The sequence below is a fragment of the Phyllopteryx taeniolatus genome, chromosome 18 (assembly GCF_024500385.1).
Source record: "Phyllopteryx taeniolatus isolate TA_2022b chromosome 18, UOR_Ptae_1.2, whole genome shotgun sequence".
Lineage (NCBI taxonomy): Eukaryota > Metazoa > Chordata > Actinopteri > Syngnathiformes > Syngnathidae > Phyllopteryx > Phyllopteryx taeniolatus.
The window spans coordinates 6,271,094-6,293,532 of record NC_084519.1 but is presented as its reverse complement, the minus strand read 5'-3'; the positions used below and the strand labels follow the sequence as shown (position 1 = coordinate 6,293,532).

Below are 22,439 nucleotides of genomic sequence, written 5' to 3'. Positions count from 1 at the left end.
TCAGTCCGCTTATATATGACATTATTTCAAAAGTTGATACAAAGAAAGTGATTTAATCTGTTTAGAACAGCATGATCAACAAACATGGCTTTACAATCTGCTTAGAATACTTAAAAATTCAAATCAAATACAATTTCATTGAGATAAGTAACAGATAAGGAAAGTCACATAAATCTCTATAGGTCAGTTCACATGTGGGCTTGCTGTAAAACATATTGAAGAGGTGGTTTCTGTATTTGACTGAGGAAACTTGGCTCTGAGGAACAGACATGTTGCTGTTTGCAAATGCATTTTCCTCCACAACCTAAATATTCTGCAGTTCTGCTGGCCACAGGGACATTTTTCAAACGTACAGTATGTTGGAGCACAATTCACAACTGCAGCAATAAGCAGGTTACAGTGACACCATAGAAGCAAGGGTTGATGGAAATGGTGCGGTTATCCATGCCATTTTCTGTGACAAATATTACAATGACTGCTATACAACACGAGTTTTCCAGTTCTTGTAGTTAACAAAAAAAAAGAGAAAACACATGGTGCATGGATGTGCTACAAAAATAGGTCTAAACCTGTCTGTGATCAGCATGACGGATGTGACAATGCTCACACTGGCTTTACTGGACGTCAATTCCCATCAATAAATAATAATTTGAAAAAAAAACGGACTTTATAAAACACATGCATATATATATATATTTCGGGATGACCCTACGCATACAAAGTGTGACGCGACAGAGACAACTTTTGACAGTGCAGTGAAGGCGGATCGAATTGGAATGCCATTCTCAAAAACAATCACGGTTAAGGAAAATCAAGAACACATCTGACACATGACGCAGAACTGCTGCATATTTCAGTGACTACATCATCTGCGCATTTACAATGCCTGTCAGTAGTGCTAGCACTGAAGTAAAACTTTAAACCATTATTTAAAATATGCACACCCTTGGGGATACATGTGAAGCTGCCTTTTAGATAACAGTTACATTTCTCACACGCACACACAAAACAACAACAGACAGGTGAAAGACAGGACAATTGTTTTGAAATAAATAAAGCTGTACATCAGATAAGCTTGAGGGCAGCATCGTCATACATACAGTTCAAATGTACATGTAACTGTCAAATTTAAAGCACAACAAATAGGGGGGGGGGGGGGGGGGGGGGAAGAGAACAAAACAATGGACTCACATTTCTGAGAGCAAGTGTAAACAGTAAATAAGGCTGCGAAATAGCTCTAGAAAAGAAGCAGTAAAAAATATTCTGTATTCTTCCTGGGATCTTTTTCCCCCTAGTAATGATTTTCTTTTGGAGCATTTGCTATAGATTTGAAGAGACGGGTAGAAAATATATATCTTTATATATATGTTTGCTTTGGTCAGGGAGGGAAACTAATATTCTACACTTTGTTCAAGTGAGGCATGTGTGGATATATATATATATATATATATATATATATATATATATTTTACATATGGAGAACACGCTTATGTTACTCCTGTGATATCTCTGTTAGAGGTTTGGGATGCTACCTAAGGCAGCAAGACTGACTTTGTGAAAAATATTATTTACATACATCACACTTTGCTATTGTGTTTATCATAGCAACTGCTACGATGTTATTTAAGACTTTTTTTTTTTTTTATAAGTGCACAAGTAACGTCCAATGGCATATTTTGCTCTAGGTTTTTTGTTTGTTTTTTTAATTGCAAAAAAATCCATTGTGGTTACTATTGCCCAAATAACACACATTCAATTTGCTCAAGGGAATAAAACCTAATGTCTTGATGCAGTCAGAAGGTAGCAAGTGAAAAGGTCAAAACGTTCAATAGACAGAAAATTATATACATGATGTTGGTCTTCTCCTATTGGCGAGCAGGTTGAAAGATTTAAAAAAATTTCAGGACTCTGAAGATACAGTGGATATAAAAGGTCTACACACCCCTGTTCAAATGCCAGGTTTTTTTGTTGTGATTGAAAAAAACAACAACAAAAACAACGATACCAAGAACCTGCACAACTCAATTAAAAAAATGGAACCTTTTAGAGAGGGGAAGCCCCCCCCCCAAAATATATATATATATATGCACCTGCAACTGTGTATAGTGCCTCTCATGAACTTCAAAGTTCAGATGTTCAAGTAGGCTTTTCCTGACATTTTTCAAGTCAAACCTTACAGCACAAGCCATGGTCCGAAGAGGGCTTCCGCAGCAGCAAAGGTGTCACATTGTTCAGCGGCATCAGTCAGGAGTAGGGCACAAAAGAATTTTCAAGGCATTAAATATAATATGGAACACAGCAAAGACAGTCATCATCAAAATGAGGAAATACCAAGAACTGGAGGCCTATCCAAAATTGATGAAAAGACGAGAAGAAAATTGGTCAGGAAGGCTGCTAGCATCATTAAAGTAGCGACAGGAATTCCTTGCAAGTATTGGTTATTTAGTACATATGACAACAATGTCCCCTCTTCTTCATATTTCTGGTCTATGCGGTAGCTGGAATGCCAGATCTTGCAAAGTAAACAACAAACAAATAAACACTTGAAATCTCCCAAATGCATGTCGGAAAATGTATTTTTTTAGTTATCGGTCACATTAATGGTGGAAAAGGCTTTGTTAGTATTTATTTTGGTGTCAGTTCCTGGCATTTAAACACAGGTGTGTAGACTTTTTTTTTTGAATCCACTGTATAAACTTTTGTGAGTCCCGTGAGGTTTGAAGTGTGGTGAGAAGACGTATGACAAAGTGGTGCATAACTAAAACTGGAAGGCCAAGAGGGCATTTATCAGATTGTGTGTGTATATGGGCACGTGTGTGTGTGTGTGTGTGTGTGTCTCAGTCCTGAAGCTGGCTTTCCTCAGATGTCCACCTGATGGGAGGAGGCGACAGTCCAAGTCTGGAGTACTTCAGCTGCAGCAGGTCGCCCACTTCATTCATGGCCTCCAATACCTGGCAAAACATCACAGGCAATGTTATCGTTCACACTGCAAAGACGACAGCCCGTAACTTAAACAGTCAGTGATAAATGCTCATAAACTGATAAATGCTAGGCGGACAATAAAATGAGACTAATAAACAGGCGTGAACCTTTGAAGCGATACCTGAGTGATAAGCCTAAATGACACTTGGGTGTGAACATCTAGAAAAGGTGCATGGAAGGCGTGCAGCAGAAAACCACAACAGAGCAGAAACCTCCGCACTTCTTTCCACAGTAAATGAATCGGCATTGCAACGCTCCAAAGCACCTGGAAACAATTTACCTTCCCCCTGACCTTTTTTCCGATTCCACGGCTTGAGAAACAGTAAGGCCTGGGTTTTCCAGACGGAAAAAGCGGCTCCTCCAAGTGCTCTACAAAGGCTTTTGGATGCCCTTTAAATGGACTTTTACAAATGGTGTTGACATGCACCACAGTAAGATGAATGAAGTGCTTTTGGAGAGACACAGCAGCTCATATAAAAGCCTAACTGTAATACCGACAGACAGCTTCCAAGCGCTATTAAAATAAAAGGGCAAACTGGGAGTCATTATTCAATAGGCTCACTCAAACACACAAATGTGTATCAACTGTGAATTAAGCACATTTAGATGATTTAAAAACAACAACAACACTTAATTGGGTTATTGTCAACTAGGCAACCTCAAGCAGCTAAACTGCTGATAAGGGGGAAAAATGGCAATCCAAAAATGCTGCTCATTACATACAGTTGAAACCGCACGTTTTTATACCCGATTTAAAGATGCACACTTTTTTCTCATTGTGTGACATTAAATCGGGATAAACCTTTCCTGTTTTAGGTCAGTGGCACCTTCAGGCATCAGGCATCAGGCAGCTGTGGCCCAATGGTTAAGATCATCGCCTGCCACCGTGGGGGACCTAGGTTCAAAACCCCGACTGGACCATCCGCCAACATCCCCCGGACTCACGGCTGTGGTGTCCTTGAGCAAGACACTGATACCCCGAAATGCTCCCCGGGCGCTTCAGCTGCCCCCTGCTCCAGTGTGTTCCACTAACATGTGTATGTGTTCACTCTGATGGGTTAAATGCAGAGAACAAATTTTGTGTGCATGCATGCATGCATGTTCATGACAATAAAAGATGATTCTTCTTCTTCTGGAAATTGCACCCAAGGATGAAGCAGACAGAAGTCCCCAATCTGATTTCTTTCCACTTTCCCATCATGTTACACAAAGAAGCAGTGTTTTTCAGCTGTGCCTTCAAATACATACACGTGTGTCTCTAATTAACGTCAGACAGTGAGGAAAAAAAAAAACGTGTGAATGTAAACTTCTGGTTTCAACTGTGTTATGGTTGTGGGTGAGCTGGAGCCTATCCCAGCTGACTATCACCAGAGAGTTGCGTCTTTTTTCATGGGTCAAAAGTGTCGCATGGTTTTGAAGACTGCTGACAGCGGCTGGCTGGAGCGGTGGACTTACTGTGTCGAGCATTTCTCTTGTGTGAGCAGCCGAAATGCAAAAACGTGCTCGTGATTCGATGATTGTAGTTGCCGGGAAGCCAACGACCACTGTGCCGATGTTCCGGCTTAACATCTCTCGGCCAAACGCCCTAAAATGTAAAAAGAAGATTACAGAACATGATCGTTTCCTCCGTAACATACCATCCAATTGTTAAATGGTTTCCTTTTTTTTGACTGGACCCATGTTGAAATCATACAAAGAATGGAGATTAATAATACTACTGAGTTGGAATCACAAACCCAATTTTGGCAGGCATGTAGAGCATCACGGGTACGACAGGTGAGTCGCTGTTGCCGTAGATGATGACGCCCATCTCACGAAGTTTCCTGCGGAAGTAGCTTGTGTTCTCGGACAGCTGCCGGAGGCGGTCTGCACCTGGAGAGGACGGGCAGACATACACTGTTATGAGAGATTTCAGAACATCTTGTTTTTCAAGTAACGACGCGTCTATGGAACATTTGGGGGTTTTGTGCCTACATTTATACAGAGCAATGTAGTTTGTAAACAATGAGATAAATACAATCCATTAAGCCAAAGAAGTCAATGATGACCATGCTAAACACTGGCAGAATTTGTTTTTGTCAAAACATCAGGTAATGAAAATAGACCCCCTTTGTCACAATTTTGAACAGTAACTTTGCACATGAGGTGTCCAGTATGAATGACTGATGGTGAAGAAGTGTCGAGTCTTTCACAGTCTACATGGCAAACCCATGTAGTGGAACAAAGTAAGTACCGGTACCTGTTTCTATCAAACGAAAGCGATGAGTGGGGGGAAAGGAACATCATTTCAAGGCATATGCTGCCACTGCTATGCGAGTAGAAAGCACACACATTTAAGAGCCTACTAACTTTGCTAAAGACGACATTTCTACGTGACAGGTATTCGTAGATGTCTTAGTGTCCAATAATAACAACATACTGTACTTTAGAAGTAATACTTGGCCTACATCTGTGAGCATGTCTTCAACATTTGCATTCAAATCCTTATGAAGTGGTATTTGTGAACATGTTTCCAACCTTTCAATTATTGATCTACAATTATGAGCCAGTAGTTGGCATCAAGTTTCTTTACTAACCGTACTCTGGTTCCATACATACATAATAACACAACAAAGCTGGGTGAGGTCATGTCAGTAAATTTGGAGAACCAATTTCATGGTGTAATCAACTATGATAAGTGAAAACACCGGTGATGCAGGTGGCAAATTAGTATCTTGGACAACTCAACATTATTTTTAGTTATTGATCGAGGTTGTAAGCATCATCCAGATGGCCAAGTGGATGGAAACAGCATGCATGTTTATGCAACTTTCCCCCCTTGATGACTTATGAAGTCATTTTAGCCTGCCTTCAAATAGCAAAACATTTGCATTATCTGCAAATCACAAGCCCAAGTGTGGTTTGGGCCTCAGCATTTGCCTTTGAAGACAGCCCAAATTCATTAAGATGGAGGTCACTGGGGGTGAAGCTAAACAGGCATCAATCCTCTCATGTCTGCCTGATGCACACTGTGGATTCGCCCACAGTGTCTTCAGGCCGTGCCCCGTGAGATAGCATCTTAGCCAAACAAATGGTACAATGTGCCAGCAGCAACATACATTTGCCTGACTGACTGCCTAACTTCAAAGCACAATGAGAAGTCTGAAAGAAAATGGGGGGGGGGGGGGACAGGAATCCAACACACAGTGAACTCAATGCACTGCTGGTAAAACAATGAAATTCAGACAGTCGTGCTTAGCACTCTTTCCATATTCACATCTCATGCCTCCGTCCCATCCTTATATATGATTGATGTGATTTGACAAGCTGTTTGTGTAAAGGAAACTGCCTCGCTATCTACCAGATCCAACTTTGCGTTCGTGTTTGAAACTTCAAAGAGTTGAAACAGGTGACAGGGCTGCAACATATCAGGCTGTCATTGTAATTCTTCCACTAGGAAAACTAGGGCCAGCTCGGCTGGTCTGGCTATCTTCAGAGCAGATGACGTTGTAAAAGGCCAGGTCAGCCCTCTGCCTGTGAAAAAGCTTCAGGTGTTTATTACCTCTGCCAAGCATAAGGGATGGATTATGTTTAAAAAAAAACAAAAAAACAAACAAAACAAAAGAAACTACACAGCCACTTTGTAGATTGTATTGTAAATAATACTTTTGGTGCAGATCCAAATAAAACTGTAATACATATTCATTTTTCACAATTACAGTCCGCTTGCATCTGGGGCCAAATTGGTCCAGTGACTAACCAGATCCAGCAGATGGTGCTGCACCTACAGGACTTTAGTGGCATGCAAGTAATCTTGTTTTAAAAATGCTATACGTCAATTTTACTACTGCAGTGACTAATGGGGCAATGGATGTGCGATTGTCCATCAGCATCTTAGGGGAGAATTGCAGACTAATAGTAAAAAAGGGGCACCTCCCTGAAATAAGACTTAGTGCTTTATTTGTGTATGTAGATGTGTCCAACTGAGTTGGAGCTATACGGATCACCAGGCCCTCGGCACCCTGCTGCTTTGTACCCAGCATGAAGGCAAAGGAGCACACACGAGAACAAACACACATCTGAAAACAATAAAGGAAGGCCTATTCACTATACTGCCACTTTCACAATGTAACATCAGAACACGGGCTATTGCCAAAAAAGCAGGGAACTGTCCACTCGGCACATTGCAGAAGCCTAAACCAGTCTTGGATTAAATATAATGCTTTTTGGAATAAGTAAGTAATGGTTTAAAAAACAAACAAACAAAAAACATTTTACCATTAAGTGTTCCTAAAGCGACAACCAGTCTGTAAACATGAATTGACGACAACCAATTTAGCATCCAAATTCACTTTTGAATGACAAAGTATAATAGATGAATGACATTTACATCATGATACAGGTCACGGTTGTGACTCGAATCAGGATATATGTTGGTTCATACTGACATCTAGTGGTCAAATATCACATTGCCACATAGGGTACTTGCTTGGTATTATTAGCTACAGCTCGGCAGAACAGCACTAAACAGTCAAGCAGAGTGCGGGATTTTGCAACTAGTTTTCATGAGTGGCTGACCGTCAGTTTTGGTGTGACTTAAACTTTTATTCGCAGGTGTAACAGACAATACTGTAAATATGCCATGTATCACATATTTCAGCCATCCATTTTTTATATCCGCTTATCCTATTATTTTTATTGTTACTATTATTATTTGTATTATTATAACATAGCTACAGTGGCCTGGGCAATTTGCTTCTTCCTTGACACTCATGCCATGTTGTTTGTGATTAAATAAAAAAGAATACATTAAGTATAGGTGGCCGGCCCCTTATAATGTTGTTTCACGTTAAGAACACCGGGAATCTTAGTTTTTCCATTGCAGCGAGTTGGTAAATGTGCGAGAGCCCATGCCTACTGTTGTTTGCACATCTCAGTTGCCGACAATTTTTTCGGAATTGTCCAGTACGGTCAAGTTTGGCCACAGCGCTTGGTGAAGTTGGTGAGCGGCGGACTTTATGTATGTGGGAGTATTACATTCTAATCAGGGTGGTATGCAAAACCCAATATTACATGTATTTATTTTTTGTGCTCTAATTCATCACCCCTCCTTTTAGCTCAAGCACAGAATCGCTCGAAAGCAGTTTTAGAACCTACCCAGTGTGGTCCCATCCTCTCCCATGATGATTTTCATTGAGGTGATGATTTGTTGGGCCACCGGTGGAGGCATAGAGGTGGCATACAGGGCGCTGTGTGAGTGTTGTCGGAGGTAGTCGATCAGCTCCTAACAGAGGAATTACAAACATTTAAAGAACATACACGTGTGGAATGAACAAAGCTTTGATGCAAACAATTTGGATATTCTTTTTCATTTTCATTTTCTTTGGCACGTAAGGGTTTACTGTTACAAACTGTTCCATGGCAGGTGAAAGTACAACTTAACGGAAACATGGCTATAGAACCACACGTTAGCAACCGATCTCTGATTGTCAGTTGGCGTAAGCCTTATTACACAATGCTTCACTTTTTCCACATTGTGTTATGTTAGAATTATTTCAAAATGGAATCAATTCTTTTTTTCCCTCAAAACTATATACACAGACACACACTGAGAATACTTTCCAGATGCACTGTATGTACAGTTTGACTGATACTTATCTGGGAAGTTTTAGTTTTCACATTTGCTGGTTTCCGCTGACCTTTTTGCCTCCGATGTAACCCCCAGCACTGCCAAAGCTTTTTGTGAACGTTCCCATCATGACGTCAACATCTGTGGGACTGAGGCCAAAGTAGTCCACCACTCCTCTGCCGTTGGGCCCCAAGGCCCCAATACTGTGGGCCTCATCCAGGTACACGTATGCCTTGTATCGCTTCTTCAGGGCGATGACCTCTGGCAGACGCACAACGGAACCCTCCATACTTTGGGACAAGAAAGTCAAGTACGGATTTAAAACGACAACAGCAAACAGAACATTTCAGAACAATGTATTTTAGCATACATTGGGACTTGAGTTTGTGATTTTATCATTCTACTCCCAGTCCAAATACAGGAATCTCCTTTTGGCAGAAATTACAGGAAAACTTACACCCACAAGACACATCTAGCATCAATTTAGATTTTGAAGGAATGTGTGAGTTGGCCGTGAGAGACCACAGTTCAACTTTGGCAACCTCTTCTTGGATGTGATTGTATGCATAAGCACTGTCTATTTCAACAATCTTGAGTGTTTGCCTTGGAAAGCCCAGCGAAGTCAAACTCCATTAACACTGCATTGGTAAAAGGACATTGATTAAGTTGTGTTGGTCGTTTAAAAATGGTATTGATCCCCACGATGATTACCTTTACAGAAAATGCACTTCAAGGACAGTGGGAAAAATTCCTAACTGCTGTAGATTTCATACTTTGAGAAATGTTGCATCAGAGAAGAAAACGTGTCTAAACTCAGACAGCCAGGTCTAAGAATTGTGAAATTGGCTTTCACCTACTTTTCAAAGCAGGCCAGTTATGGAAGTAAAACTTCCATCCATTCATTTTCCGTACCGCTTATCCTCACTAGGGTAAAATCCTCTCGTTGGGGACCGAGGTGGCACATGCAAGGTAGGTAAAATTTGAAAGTAAAAAAAAAAAATTTTTTTTTTAAATAAAAAATAAATAAATATTTATTTTGCTTTGTTTTACTCTGCTTTGTGCAGCCAGGTCGGCATTGCAAAAGAGAATCTGTTCTAAATTGCCTTCCCTGGATAAATAAAGGTTGCAAAAATAAATAAATAAAAAGGTAAAAACATGCCAACATGGCTTGATTAGGATAAACAGACTTATTAGCCTTCTAGCCACAAGAGGTTTGGATTAAACGGAGATGCACTCCCTTGCTCCTGTAAAGGGCAGGAATTACCTGGGGGTTATGTGCGCACAGAATGGGACATTTTAATGAGGCTCAGGCACTTTTAATAAATACTTGAAACCTTGTTCCTATACTACTGCATATGGGAGCGCAACTGTTGAAATGTATATGACAATAGCTTCAGTAATAGCTTGGCCCTTTCTGATTTCAGATCCACAGTAGAGGCTTCTTAAAAACACTTGGAATAAGCTGTTGGACTCCTGTTTTCTTTTGTCTGGCTCGCTGACCAGCACATCTGGATAATGCCGTCTAATATGCAGTAGCATGCTCGACGTTTTTCCCATGGACATACCTTACAGGTATTGAACAACGGCAACACACTGTCCTCATTCGAGCCACCATTTGCATGTCATGGCTGTTGTACTGTGCAGGAAACCCAAACATTTACCACACAGCGGATTTGAATGACGCGGGTGCATCTTCTAGCTGCTGTCTGTCATCTGAACTTTTCTTCTTGTGTTTTGTTGTTTAATGGCGGTTGGCAAACAATTCTGGGCACATTACCGCCACCTGGTTTGGAGTGCAGATACAGCAATGAACTCAAGCATTTCCTTCACATGACTGCATGCACCAAACCGTAATGCCTGTATGGTGACGGTTCGGGACAAATACATATACCGTTACACCCCTAATATTCAGTAGTTGGTTTTTTTTTTAACAATAAACTATTAATTTAAATACTACATTTATCCAGAGATGTCTAGGGCACAGAACACATAGTTTTACCTGGTTCACATTAAAACGTGTCTTTGTAACAATACTGGGTAAAAGATTGTATCTTTCAATTTTGTTATATTTTTTTTCCTCATAGCTTCAGTGCCATTCAAAATATAGTTAACAGTTTCATATGCGCTGACCTTATAATTCAAACAGTATTATTTTGGTGGGCAGGACAGGGTGGTAGTGGTTAGCACATCTGCCTCCAGTCGGGAAGCTTTGGGTTCGAATCTCGGCTGGCGTTTTTAACTACCATGCAGCTGTATTTCAGTTCGATTTGCAGAAAAGCGGTTCATTGCTCAGACAAACTGAAATGTTTGTGTTCAGGCAAGTACGTATATGTCACCTTAACTATGGTCCTTACCTGTAAATGCCCTCTACCACAATGAGAATTTTTCTCCAGGGCCGATGTGTCCTTGGCTGTCCATGTACGATGGCGTCTCGCAGGAGTTTCTCCAGGCTTTGCATGTCTACAGCAGACGCAAGAGCATTGGTTAGTGTTCAATATTTGAAATGCTCAAGCGAATGCTGTGGTCAAGTGCTATGAATGCTACACATGTACCTCTGTCAACAGCCAAATAAGAGGTTACTCTCAGTCCACCTACTGTTATGTTTGAAGACCCGAATTGTTGACCCCGATAGACGGGCTCCCAGCACAAGTGATGCATGATTCAGCTCGTCACTTAAGATGAGACACCCCTAGGACAAGAAAATGGGAAACTGTTTAAACTTAGTTTAGAGAGGCTGATAGAGGTTAAAAAAAGTCAAATTGAGTTTATTCAGGCACAATATCACTGAATAACCTATTGTTACATCAACCTTACCAAAACTGGAGTCCCAAATTCACAGAAAATACTGTAAGATACTGTATGTTATTGATCATCAAGTAAAAACACACCTTGTTGACAAAGGTCATTTTTGATTCATGTTTGTTTTAATACCTTATTGTATTATATATTCATTCATTTGTATGTAGATGTTGGATGTGCAACACTTGAGTAATTTCCCAAGGATGAACCACAAAAGGGTGACAAGGTTTCAGACACCCTTGTTTGCAAGATACAAACAAAAAATTGCAACAACTTGCATGTCCAAACAATTGTAAATACAAGAAAAATTACACAGCACCCAAATAAGACTTTAATTGACACCCCACAACAAGTTTAAACTTAATGACACGCCCTTGAGCACAACAGAAGGGCTGCAGATAAAGGTGGGAAAATAAGACATTATTAAATATACATTATTATGGCCTAAACATTGCATACAAAGAATTAAGGTAATAATATCCATCCATCCATTTTCTGAGCTGCTTCGCCTCACTAAGGTCGCGGGTGTGCTGGGGCCAATCCCAGCTATCATCGGGCAGGAGGCGGGGTACACCCTGAACTGGTTGCTAGCCAATCGCAGGGCGCATACAAACAAACAACTATTCGCACTCACATTCACACCTACGGGCAATTTAGAGTTGTCAATTAACCTACCATGCTTGTTTTTGGGATGTGGGAGGAGACCGGAGTGCCCGGAGAAAACCCACGCAGGCACGGGGAGAACATGCAAACTCCACACAGGCGGGGCTGGGGATTGAACCCCGGACCTCAGAACTGTGAGGCAGACGCTCTAACCAGTCATCACCGTGCCGCTGGGGTAATAATATTTGCAAGGAAAAATGTAAGACTGCACAATGTCACATACTGGGGAGTTTCGTATTGAGCAATAACTTACCATACAACATTTTGTTCCCCTTGAAGGCCAAATACATCTATTGGAACAACTTCTCTGAAATATACAGTACCTAATGTCAAGGCATATTGCAATACTGTACAGTGGACCCACCTATTCGAGAGGGGAGGTGGGGTGGGTTATTTGGGGGTAACGGACCGGACTGCGAATAGCCAAAATCCCACCCCCCCCCCCCCCCTTTTTTTTTTTTTTTTTTTTTTTTTAACCCGACAGAATTCTTGAATACGCAGAGATAAGATGCCAATAAACGTTTTTGGGGGTAGGTCCCTCCCCAAAAAAGAATAAAAGAAAAATTTTCAAAAAATTTGAAAAACAAAAATCTGCTAAGAGGTGAATCTGCAGGTGCCAAACCGCGACTATGCAGGGGTCCGCTGTACCCTCATTTGCTCTTTAATAATACACTGGATCACACTGGCTAATAAATAAATAAGCCTTGTACACAACACAAAATGATGTTATGAAAAAGGGAGGGAAGAAAAAAAGTGGCAGCCAACATTAGAGTCATTGAAGAATGTGTGAGGCTTGCTGCCAAGGGCTGTGGCTCTTTCACCACCTTAAGTTTCTCTTGCGTGCCTTGTTTCTACTGTTCACAACTCTGCATGCTGTATGTTCTACTTCCTGTTCAAACACTGGCGATTAAAGCAAGTAAAAAGTGATATGACTGAATTGGATTTAGATCAACAGTGGCAACAATTTATCAAACAAAAGCAGCTGAACTCACAATATTTTGAAATCTTTATCCGGAAACGACAGAGCCTTGGAACACTCTGACCTGTTAAGTGTTGGCCCTACATTTGTTTTCACTAAAAACCAGTAACAGGAAGCCATGTTAGTTCCGTGTGGCGACAATGTGGTTAGTCATAAGCAATATCATGCCCGATTGTGAACAAAAAAGAAAAAGGAAGAGAGTGAAATTCCTTACCTTCCCTGTAAGAGCAGGAATGTTCATGGAATTAGTAGCGAAGCCCATACCGAACGCCATAGCTGACTCAACACCAAGGAACCTGGCAATCAACTGCTCCAGCTCCTCATGGATGTCAAGGTTCCCTAGAAAGGACAATATGTTAACGTTGTAGAAGTACTAATATACAATAAAAAAAAGTTGAATTTGAGATCTGTCTAAATTATCTGTCTAACCCTTCTCAAATATGTGTTTCCTTATGTGCAGTATGATGGCTTATATGGATTATTCTTTGTTCATTTTTTGAAAGCAGTTGAGGAAAATCTGTTGTTTGAAGTTGCAAAAGGAAAATTTCACTTCTGAATATTCCTCAGTAAGCATGAAATTCTAATCTTGAGAAGTTTTTATTTTTACGTTAAAAATGTGCATATAGTTTGACAATGGAGCATTTGAACCAAGCACATTTACAGTCAAAACTTTAGAACATCACTTTAATTATTGTTTAATTAAACCTGCAAAAACAAACATTAATAACTGTGAGTGTGAGTAACTGGAAAAGGTGTGTTGGCATATCTTTATTATTTAGGTAAGCTAAACACAACATTCATAAAGTAATATCTTATGCAGCTTTTTCTGTTTTCCTCACTGGTTTATTGACGATAAGATACAAAAAAAATATATAAAATATACATTTTAGACACTGTTATTTGTCGGGTAGTTCTCACCTAATTCATAGCGAGTGCTGCCCACCCCAACGCCATACTTTTGCGTGACCTCAACAGCAGCGTCAGCACAAGCCCCGGTGTTCTCGGCAAAGCCGAGGTAATTGTACGAGCCCATGTTGATGACATCCTTCACCACTTTGCCCGTGTGCCTGAAGGAGAGCGAGACAATGAAACTCAGGGATACAGGACAAGGACCCAGGGTCAGGGTAAAATAATTCACTTTAACACGTGGGCTGCGGTAGCTGTGCAAACATTTCCTGTTCAGTGCTGTCCTTTAAATGCCCTCGTCATTCCACAGGGGGATATTACACAATAGTTTATCGAAAGGAAATTCAAGTTAGGCACAATAAGGCATATTTTATACCTTCCAATCATGATAAATACAGTGGAGAGAGAGAAAGTGAACACACACTTTTGAAATACCAGATTGCTCTGATGTAGGATTATTTTGAAAACTGAGGCAGTTTAGTCAAGGTGGAGGTACTTGTTGCCCCAATAGTTGGAGTCATTGCCATGATGATAGGTGACATTACTGTTCCAAGTATATATATCCAAATCAACAAAGTGTGGCTTTACCAGAAGAACGTGAAAGTGAAGAAAGTTTCATGGAGCACTTTTGCAAATATTGACAAATGGAGCCATGGTTAAGCAGTATCCAGTGAACACCGCTATTCGCGGGGGATCGGGACTGGGGAAGATCCGCCGATAACTACATTTATTTTAATTGCATTGAAAAAATATATATATATTTTTTATTTTTTTTAAAACCCCCAAATTCTTGAATAAGCAGGGATAAACCACGACCTAGCATTTTCGGGGTTGGGTGCCAACCCCCCAAAAAAAATGAAAACGAAGTTAAAAAAAGAAGAAAGGAAAGAGAAATTTGAAAAAACAATCCGCAAATAGGTGAATCCGCGGGTGCCAAACTGCAAGTATGCAAGGGTCCACTGTACTCTTATCCAAAAATACACCGCATTGTCATTAAACAAAATTGTTGTGCCCTCTGTTTTCTACACAGTGTATGGTGTCTTTCATTGTCCAGAAAGATGACGATAAATAAAATTATTATTTATTATTAAAGCAAAGATTGTGTCAACAAAATTGTCCCAATCCAATCACGTGAACAGAAATCTTGGCCGATCACTTCATTTTCAGCTGATTGGTATCGGGTGAAAAAGATTGGATTGTTTTTTAAAGGTCTTAAGGTGACAATATAATCTTGAGGTACAAAAATGCTAAGTAATAGCTTAGTTGCATATTAGCAATGTAACGTTCGGGTTTGCGTGGTGGCGTAAAAAGATGAGGCACAAAACCACGTCCAACATGAGTGCTGGGATTCCACAAAAATGCTTGTTGTTTATTCAAGCTGCAACTTTTTAAGACCAGCGCCTCTTTGTTCAAATATGAACCAAAAAAATGTAACCACACATTTCCCACCATTGCAGGGCAAGTTGATTGACAAAGGAAAATGAGATTTATTAATCGCATCCAACTTTTAGCAGCCATCTTCATCAAGCGTTACCCTAAACAAACCTGCTGCCCGATGACACGGCTTTGAGGCGACACACTGTAAGAGAATTACATTACCCAGACAACTGTTGCAACGCCAGTGTTCACTGTTTGAAGTGGAGTTAATTTATAATTTTACTTATGCAGTTTGCACTGTGTGAAATTGTTTCATTGACCATTTAAGATGATTGGCATTTTGTTACTGCACCAAGTAGAATTTCTGATATTTTATTTTAAAGATTTAAGTTTGTTTATTTAAGACTGGGCGGCACGGTGGACGACTGGTTAGAGCGTCAGCCTCACAGTTCTGAGGACCCGGGTTCAATCCCCGGCCCCGCCTGTGTGGAGTTTGCATGTTCTCCCCGTGCCTGCGTGGGTTTTCTCCGGGCACTCCGGTTTCCTCTTACATCCCAAAAACATGCATTAATTGGAGACTCTAAATTGCCCGTAGGTGTGACTGTGAGTGCAAATGGTTGTTTGTTTGGATGTGCCCTGCGATTGGCTGGCAACCAGTTCAGGGTGTACCGATGACAGCTTGGATAGGCTCCAGCACGCCTGCGACCCGAGTGAGGAGAAGCGGCTCAGAAAATGGATGGATGGATGGATTATTTAAGACTGGATATTTAAATGTAATTTGTTTGCATAATTACTTTGTGCTGCACCACTGACATGCTAACAAAAATATTTGACTGGTATTTGTCTACTTGGTTTGAACCACTGCTGCACTAGATTATGGCCATGTAAAAAAGTATCATGTTAGGATACCTTTATTGGAATAAATTAAAATTAAGACAGTTGAAACAATTTGGATGCACTCCTTTTTCATTTTCTTGTTTGTCGGTGTTGGCTCTGGAATCAGTATTGGCAGATACTCAAAATCATGTAAATCGGACAAAGTCTTGCGATTGGGACATCCTGAGTGTGCATACTTGCAACCTCTGACTAAATAACCAACCAAATTATACATTTTGTATTTTTATCCCCTAACAGTTTGTATCTGTTTCACATGAATTTTTAAAATCATTATTATTTTACATGATTATCTGATTTAACCTAGAGAGTGGATTCACGTTCTACATTCACTGTATACAACAGGTTGGATTAATGTACTTTAAAGATCAATACATTATGTGATGCTATATCAGTTTATGACAGAAGAATGAGCTGAATCTGGTTCTGATTAAAGCTTTTTCTCTCTACAGCGGTCTTATTAACTTACTGGAAGGTCCAGTTGTAATCAGGGGAAACTCGCTCCATCAGGTCCATCTTTGCCCCAGGTACACTACAGATGGGTCTGTTCCAGTTGTCTCGGATCCTCATGTACAAGTTTCTGGTGTAAAAGTTCTCAAAGTCTTGATAGAGCGGGACAAAGTCCTACCAAGGAAAACAGTACCAATGAGGGTATGCAAACGAAACAAAACAGACCACAGACTCTCGTCAAACCAAAACCGGTGACAGCTGATCGACTGAACAGCACGAGTGCATTTGGATCACATATTTGGTATTTTTTTATTAACCTTCTGCTCTTCTCGCTCTCGGGCCATGGTGCATTTCCCGATGTTCCAGTGGCGGAGAAAGTCCCGGAGGTAGCCGAAGATGGTGAGGATGCCGTAGCCCACGTAGGTAAGCACAGCCACCAGTAGAGGAGTCTGCTCAAATGATTCTACAAAGGGCCTCTTGTATAGGCTCGAGTTGTGTGTGCCATGTTGGTTCTGGGGGACAAAACAAGCATTATCATTGGTACAGTTGCCAGACTTCCGTTTCTTGAGGCCCAATTTTGAAATGTTGGTGGAATTTTACATATTTACACATGGGTGGAGTGGCTGTCTATCATCTGTGAGTGAGTGCTAAAAATTTGAAATACTCAAACGTACTTGAGGTTTTCCCCAGACTTGTTGAAGCATTCCCGAGGAAGACACTAGGGAGCGTTTAAGAGAACAACGACGACTGTTTATAACTGTAAACCGATAACAACAGTGCTGTCTTGGCAGTTTGTTTCCATTACAACAGCGATTTCGAGCCTTAAACATTTTAAAACGGAGTTTGTCAAAGGACACTGTTATTGTTTCTTTAAGACGCGCATAAAGATGCCAGTCTAACAGCATTGTAGTTGTGTCTGTGCTCATAACACCCCAGCGTACAATTACTACACCACAATAGCTCCAGTGGAGTCGCATTACTTACTGAGGTTAAATTCTAAAACCATAAACAGGAGGTCCTCCATTTACAACAGCTCTCCCTAACCCAAATTTGTACACAAGTCAAAATGTGGCACAGTCCATCACTAACACAGTCATCATTACAGTAAATATTACAGCAAATATCTGTATACAAAACAAAAAATTCCAGGCCATAAAAATATAACACTCTAATAATGAAAGTGAGCATGTACAGCGGTAACTGAGTGTTTGAACAGTTCCCTTACTTGCTAAGTGAATAACGCATTTTACTTGGTGCTGATCCAAATTACGAATGTTTGGCCTTGGCAGAGTTTTGTTGTCTGACTGGAACTGCTGTGCTGACTTGGACTAATTTCATGTTAACCTTGCACAATGGTAAAAAATGAATTATGAATCTGTTATTTTCCTTTAATGTCTGTCTGTCCACCCATTCATCCAGGTATCTAATAATTTAGCATTTTAATTAAAAATAAGATCAGAAATGTAGCCATAACTCCACCTGTCCATACCTCACAATGTTTCTACACTGCTAGTTCCGAGTGTGAGGAAAAGCTAGAATGTTTAATATTACGGGCCCATATCAAGAAACAAACTATGTATATATGAGCCAGACACAACAACCACAGAAAATGTTTATATATTTAGGTGGAGCACAACTCAACATCAAGTAGGCATTCGAGTGTAGCCTGCAGCTTAACAGCACCTCATGTGATCAGTCATGCCTGTCTCCAAGAAACACCTCTGAGCACTGCAGAGCGCGGGCATTTAAAACCAGTTGGATGTGACCTTCCCTTTCTGGCAAATGCAGGAAAATGTTAAAGAGGCTGTTGCATACTGATGCCCACCGGAATCCAAACAGCTAGACACACCCTCAAATGAATAAAAAAGCCAGCGAGCTAGTATAACAAACAAAAACGATGTTTTCTCTTGCATGTGTGTGATATATTTGGTGTATTGGAAATATGAATTGATATTTTGAAGCCAGATCTCACAGCTAAATGCAAAAATACATTCATGCCAAGCCAACAACCTGTCAAGTCAAGATACAGATGCTGATGTCGTCCCACATCGAATTATCTGATTGCAGGATCAAGGATGCCACATTGTTTGTAAGTTGCGGCAATATCCCACCTTGTTCTGTATAAAGCGCCCAGGTGTATAAATAGCAGATCAACTGTTACAGAACTGATGTGCCAATTGTGGACTCTACCTTTACAACAAAAGACAGGAAAAACAGCTCACAGTATGATCCAGTGCAGTTCTACATAACTCAAACTGCAACCACAATAACAATATAATATACAGTATAATAATATTGTCAAAATACTCCCTCTCTAACATTTCAATCAAAACTGAACATTATTATCTTTGTTAAGGCAGATTTTTTTATGACTCTCTTTTTATATAATAAAATCAAAACTAAAGGCATACCTAATGATGTTGTCAGTCGTGTAAACAACCATACATTTGTAGACTAAAAAATGCAGCACTGGAGCTTTAGTATGGACTGTAAGCCTCTGAAAACACTATCCACTAAACTCCTATAGGACACAACGACAAATACAATGCTAACAAATGAATACAAAAAGGCATGCATGCATTCCCAACCTCCACAAATAAATGTTTTCTATTCCACTGTGGAAGCGACCACACCCTTGACAGCGCAGAGACATTCCTCTCCATTTAAGTGTCATGTGGAAGCAGGCTGCCTCTGCTCTCCCTGGAGACACCAAATCATAACACAACAGGCCCTGGTTGTCATCTTCTCATTAGCCAAGGTAAACAGAGACCGGTCTGACTTTGCAGAACAGAGGGGGGGGGGGAGTGCAAAATTACAAGGAGCTACACTACAACACTGGACTTAAGGTGGCATGGACCATCATTACAAAACAATTAACAAGATGAACTTTGTTCTCAGAACTATTTAATTTCACTCACTGTAACGGGATGAAAACTGTCTGTATGTTTGTTTCTCTCTCTGTCTGTCTGTCCCTCCACCCTTCCATCCATCCATTAATCTATCTGTCCACAAGTGAAAATATTAACAAAAGCTATTTGAAAAAAAATAAAGACAGGTTGCATGGACAGAACATAGACACACACCCACTATTAATACAGAGCAGCCAAACTTCCTATTCCATACACAACCTATGTTTACATTAGTAATATGATCACATTCAAACAATGGGGGTTCAAATAATTTCTGTCATTAAATACAGCTACACTGACAGTTAACATATATGTAGAAGTACGACCAAGCAAAGTCTGTAGGTAAACTGCATCAACAATTACACTACAGAGTAGTAGTACACATGCCAGTGTTTTGGTATGGACGAAAACACCAAATACTTAACATGACTATAAATGTATATCTTTGCCTAAGCGAATTCATCAAAGCATTTCAAGGCTCTCTTTGGCTGTGATGACACAATATATGAAGGAAAACATTAACTTTCCCTAATCTGCCCACTAACGTGAGCCATCTTGAAAAGTGTACAATACGATTAAGTTGTCTGTCTTGTTCATAAGTGAATTTTTTTTTTCATCTTTAAAAAATTTTTTTTTTTCTTTTTAAGATCTATTTATAAATGTCAAGAGACGTATATATCTCGCTGTAATGGCTTAGCAAACTGGAAATTAACTAACACACCGAGCTAAGTATAATATGTAAAAAAATAAAATAAAATAACAAAATAATAGTAATAACAGTTCGGGGCCGTCCTCCATGTAGCGGTTGACGTCCTCGGGCCTCACCTTCTCCCCGGTGCGACGATACTTGTGCGGCTGCTGAAACAGGCAGTGGTTCTTCACGAAGCCATTTTTGCTCGCTTTTTGCCCAGTCGACGTCCGACGACAGGCGTCTCCGTTGAGCAGCTTGTTGGCGGAGCTTTCCGTCATCTCTGTCGGCTCACCGTGGCAGGAGGTATCACAAACTGAAGTAGCCCAAGTTGGGTGCGGATAATCGGGAAGTCATGTATGAACTCGGAGAAACGTTGGATTCTACGCCCACTGCGCTGCGTCTGCACCAGCACGCCGGAAATACACGCCCCCTAGCGAGCGCTCATTGGCCAAGGCGCTTGGTCATCAACGAAGATCGTCTATTACAAACTATAAGCCCAGCAAATACAATGATATCCAATACCTTTAGTGGGATATGACACAAATTCTGTGAAACTTTGTAAAACGCGTTCATGCATTTTTTTTTTATTCAAAGATTATCAAGATTATCCCTCGACATCTGACATTTTAACGGTAACAGTTATTCCCGCGATGTGAGAACACAGAGTGAATGATCATATTTATTTGTTTTGCCTTGGTCAAACGTCTCCAGCGTGGGTCGTCCCAAAGCCCTTCCAATGGAAACGACCTATGATCAGGCGACAACCTTATCCTGTCGGAAGCGTAATTCTTCACCTGAGCAGGACAGTTCAACAAAGAAGGTCAAGGCTATCCCCGTTGAGTCATCGGAAGTTGCCCGGAATGTTAGATTGCGATAATGATATGATAAAGTGTGTGATGTTGACAAGAGTATGCCATCAGTACAGTAAGCAGTCGCTATTTGTGCTGCAATTTGTTTAATTAAATAAGAAACTCAAATTCGCTCAAAACTCGTGAATGCTGAGAGATACCGTCACAAATCTAAAATATAGAATAAAGAAATTCACAGAGCGCCAATGTTGGTCAGAGTTGGCCAACCCCTCCATGGGGCCAAATTTGATTTTGGGGCCCTGATCTACTTCTGCCAATGATGTGATGATTGACCTACTATAACACCGTTGGAGCAGTGTTAGGCAGACTGGGGTTGAGTTACACAAGCGATAGAGCACTAAGTGAAATACAGTACTGAATACCATCATATCATATCTAGGACCACTAAAAATAAAAAAACTGTATATTATGCATGTACCGTAGAAATATCATCTAATCTGTTATTGTTGGTTTACAAAATCTGCAGCAACAATGTGCAAAAAATGATTTGTAGTGCAAGAACAACAATAAAGTGCAATGACAAAGATGGAAAAAAATACTTAAAAAGCCATCCATCCATCCATCCATTTTCTACCGCTTATCCGAGGTAGGGGTCGCGGGGGCAGTAGCTTTAGCAGGGACGCCCAGACTTCCCTCTCCGCTTGTCAACCAGGACAGCCCCACAGCATCCAGAGCCATGAGGAACTCCGGGCGAATCTCATCCACCCCTGGGGCCTTGCCACCGAGGAGCTTTTTAACCACCTCGGTGACCTCAACCCCAGAGATAGGAGAGCCCTCCTCAGAGAACCCACACTCTGCTCCCTCATGGGAAGGCGTGTCGGTGGAATTGAGGAGGTCTTCGAAGTATTCTCCCCACCGGCTCACAACGTCCCGAGTCGAGGTCAGCAGCGCCCCGTCCCCACTATACATAGTGTTGATGGTGCACTGCTTTCCTCTCATGAGACGCCGGATGGTGGACCAGAATTTCCTTGAAGCCATCCGGAAGTCTTTCTCCATGGCCTCACCGAACTCCTCCCATGCCCGAGTTTTTGCTTCAGCGACCACCAAAGCTGCATTCCGCTTGGCCAGCCGGTACCCATCAGCTGCCTCAGGAGTCCCACAGTCCCAAAAAGGCCCGATAGGACTCCTTCTTCAGCTTGACAGCATCCCTCACCGTTGGTGTCCACCAACGGGTTCGGGGATTGCCGCCACGACAGGCACCGACCACCTTACGGCCACAGCTCCGGTCGGCCGCCTCAGCAATGGAGGAGCGGAACATGGTCCACTAGGACTCGATGTCCCTCGCCTCCCCCGGAACGTGAGCAAAGTTCTG

At 41.1% G+C, this 22,439-nt stretch overlaps 1 protein-coding gene across 1 annotated transcript; it reads right to left on the bottom strand.

The window, feature by feature from the left end:
• Positions 1–33: 33 nt before the first annotated feature.
• Positions 34–20,661, bottom strand: sptlc2b (serine palmitoyltransferase, long chain base subunit 2b). Its single transcript, XM_061753718.1, has 12 exons — positions 20,393–20,661; positions 16,976–17,170; positions 16,678–16,832; positions 13,950–14,098; positions 13,246–13,370; positions 11,186–11,279; positions 10,945–11,050; positions 8,661–8,880; positions 8,119–8,245; positions 4,719–4,854; positions 4,438–4,567; positions 34–2,951 (listed from the first exon to the last, which is right to left on the bottom strand). The coding sequence occupies exons 1-12, from the start codon at positions 20,534–20,536 to the stop codon at positions 2,838–2,840; spliced, it is 1,695 nt and encodes a 564-aa protein (XP_061609702.1). The 5' UTR covers positions 20,537–20,661; the 3' UTR covers positions 34–2,837.
• Between the last annotated feature and the right edge of the window lie 1,778 nt (positions 20,662–22,439).

Coding starts and splice junctions, on each gene's coding strand:
- sptlc2b (XM_061753718.1), bottom strand. CDS start 20,536: ATGACGGAAAGCTCCGCCAACAAGCTGCTCAACGGAGACGCCTGTCGT. Junction 4,855..8,118: donor AGAGGATGGGACCACACTGG/GTAGGTTCTAAA, acceptor CGTCCTCTCCAG/GTGCAGACCGCCTCCGGCAG. Junction 2,952..4,437: donor CAAGAGAAATGCTCGACACA/GTAAGTCCACCG, acceptor ATGTTTTGCCAG/GTATTGGAGGCCATGAATGA.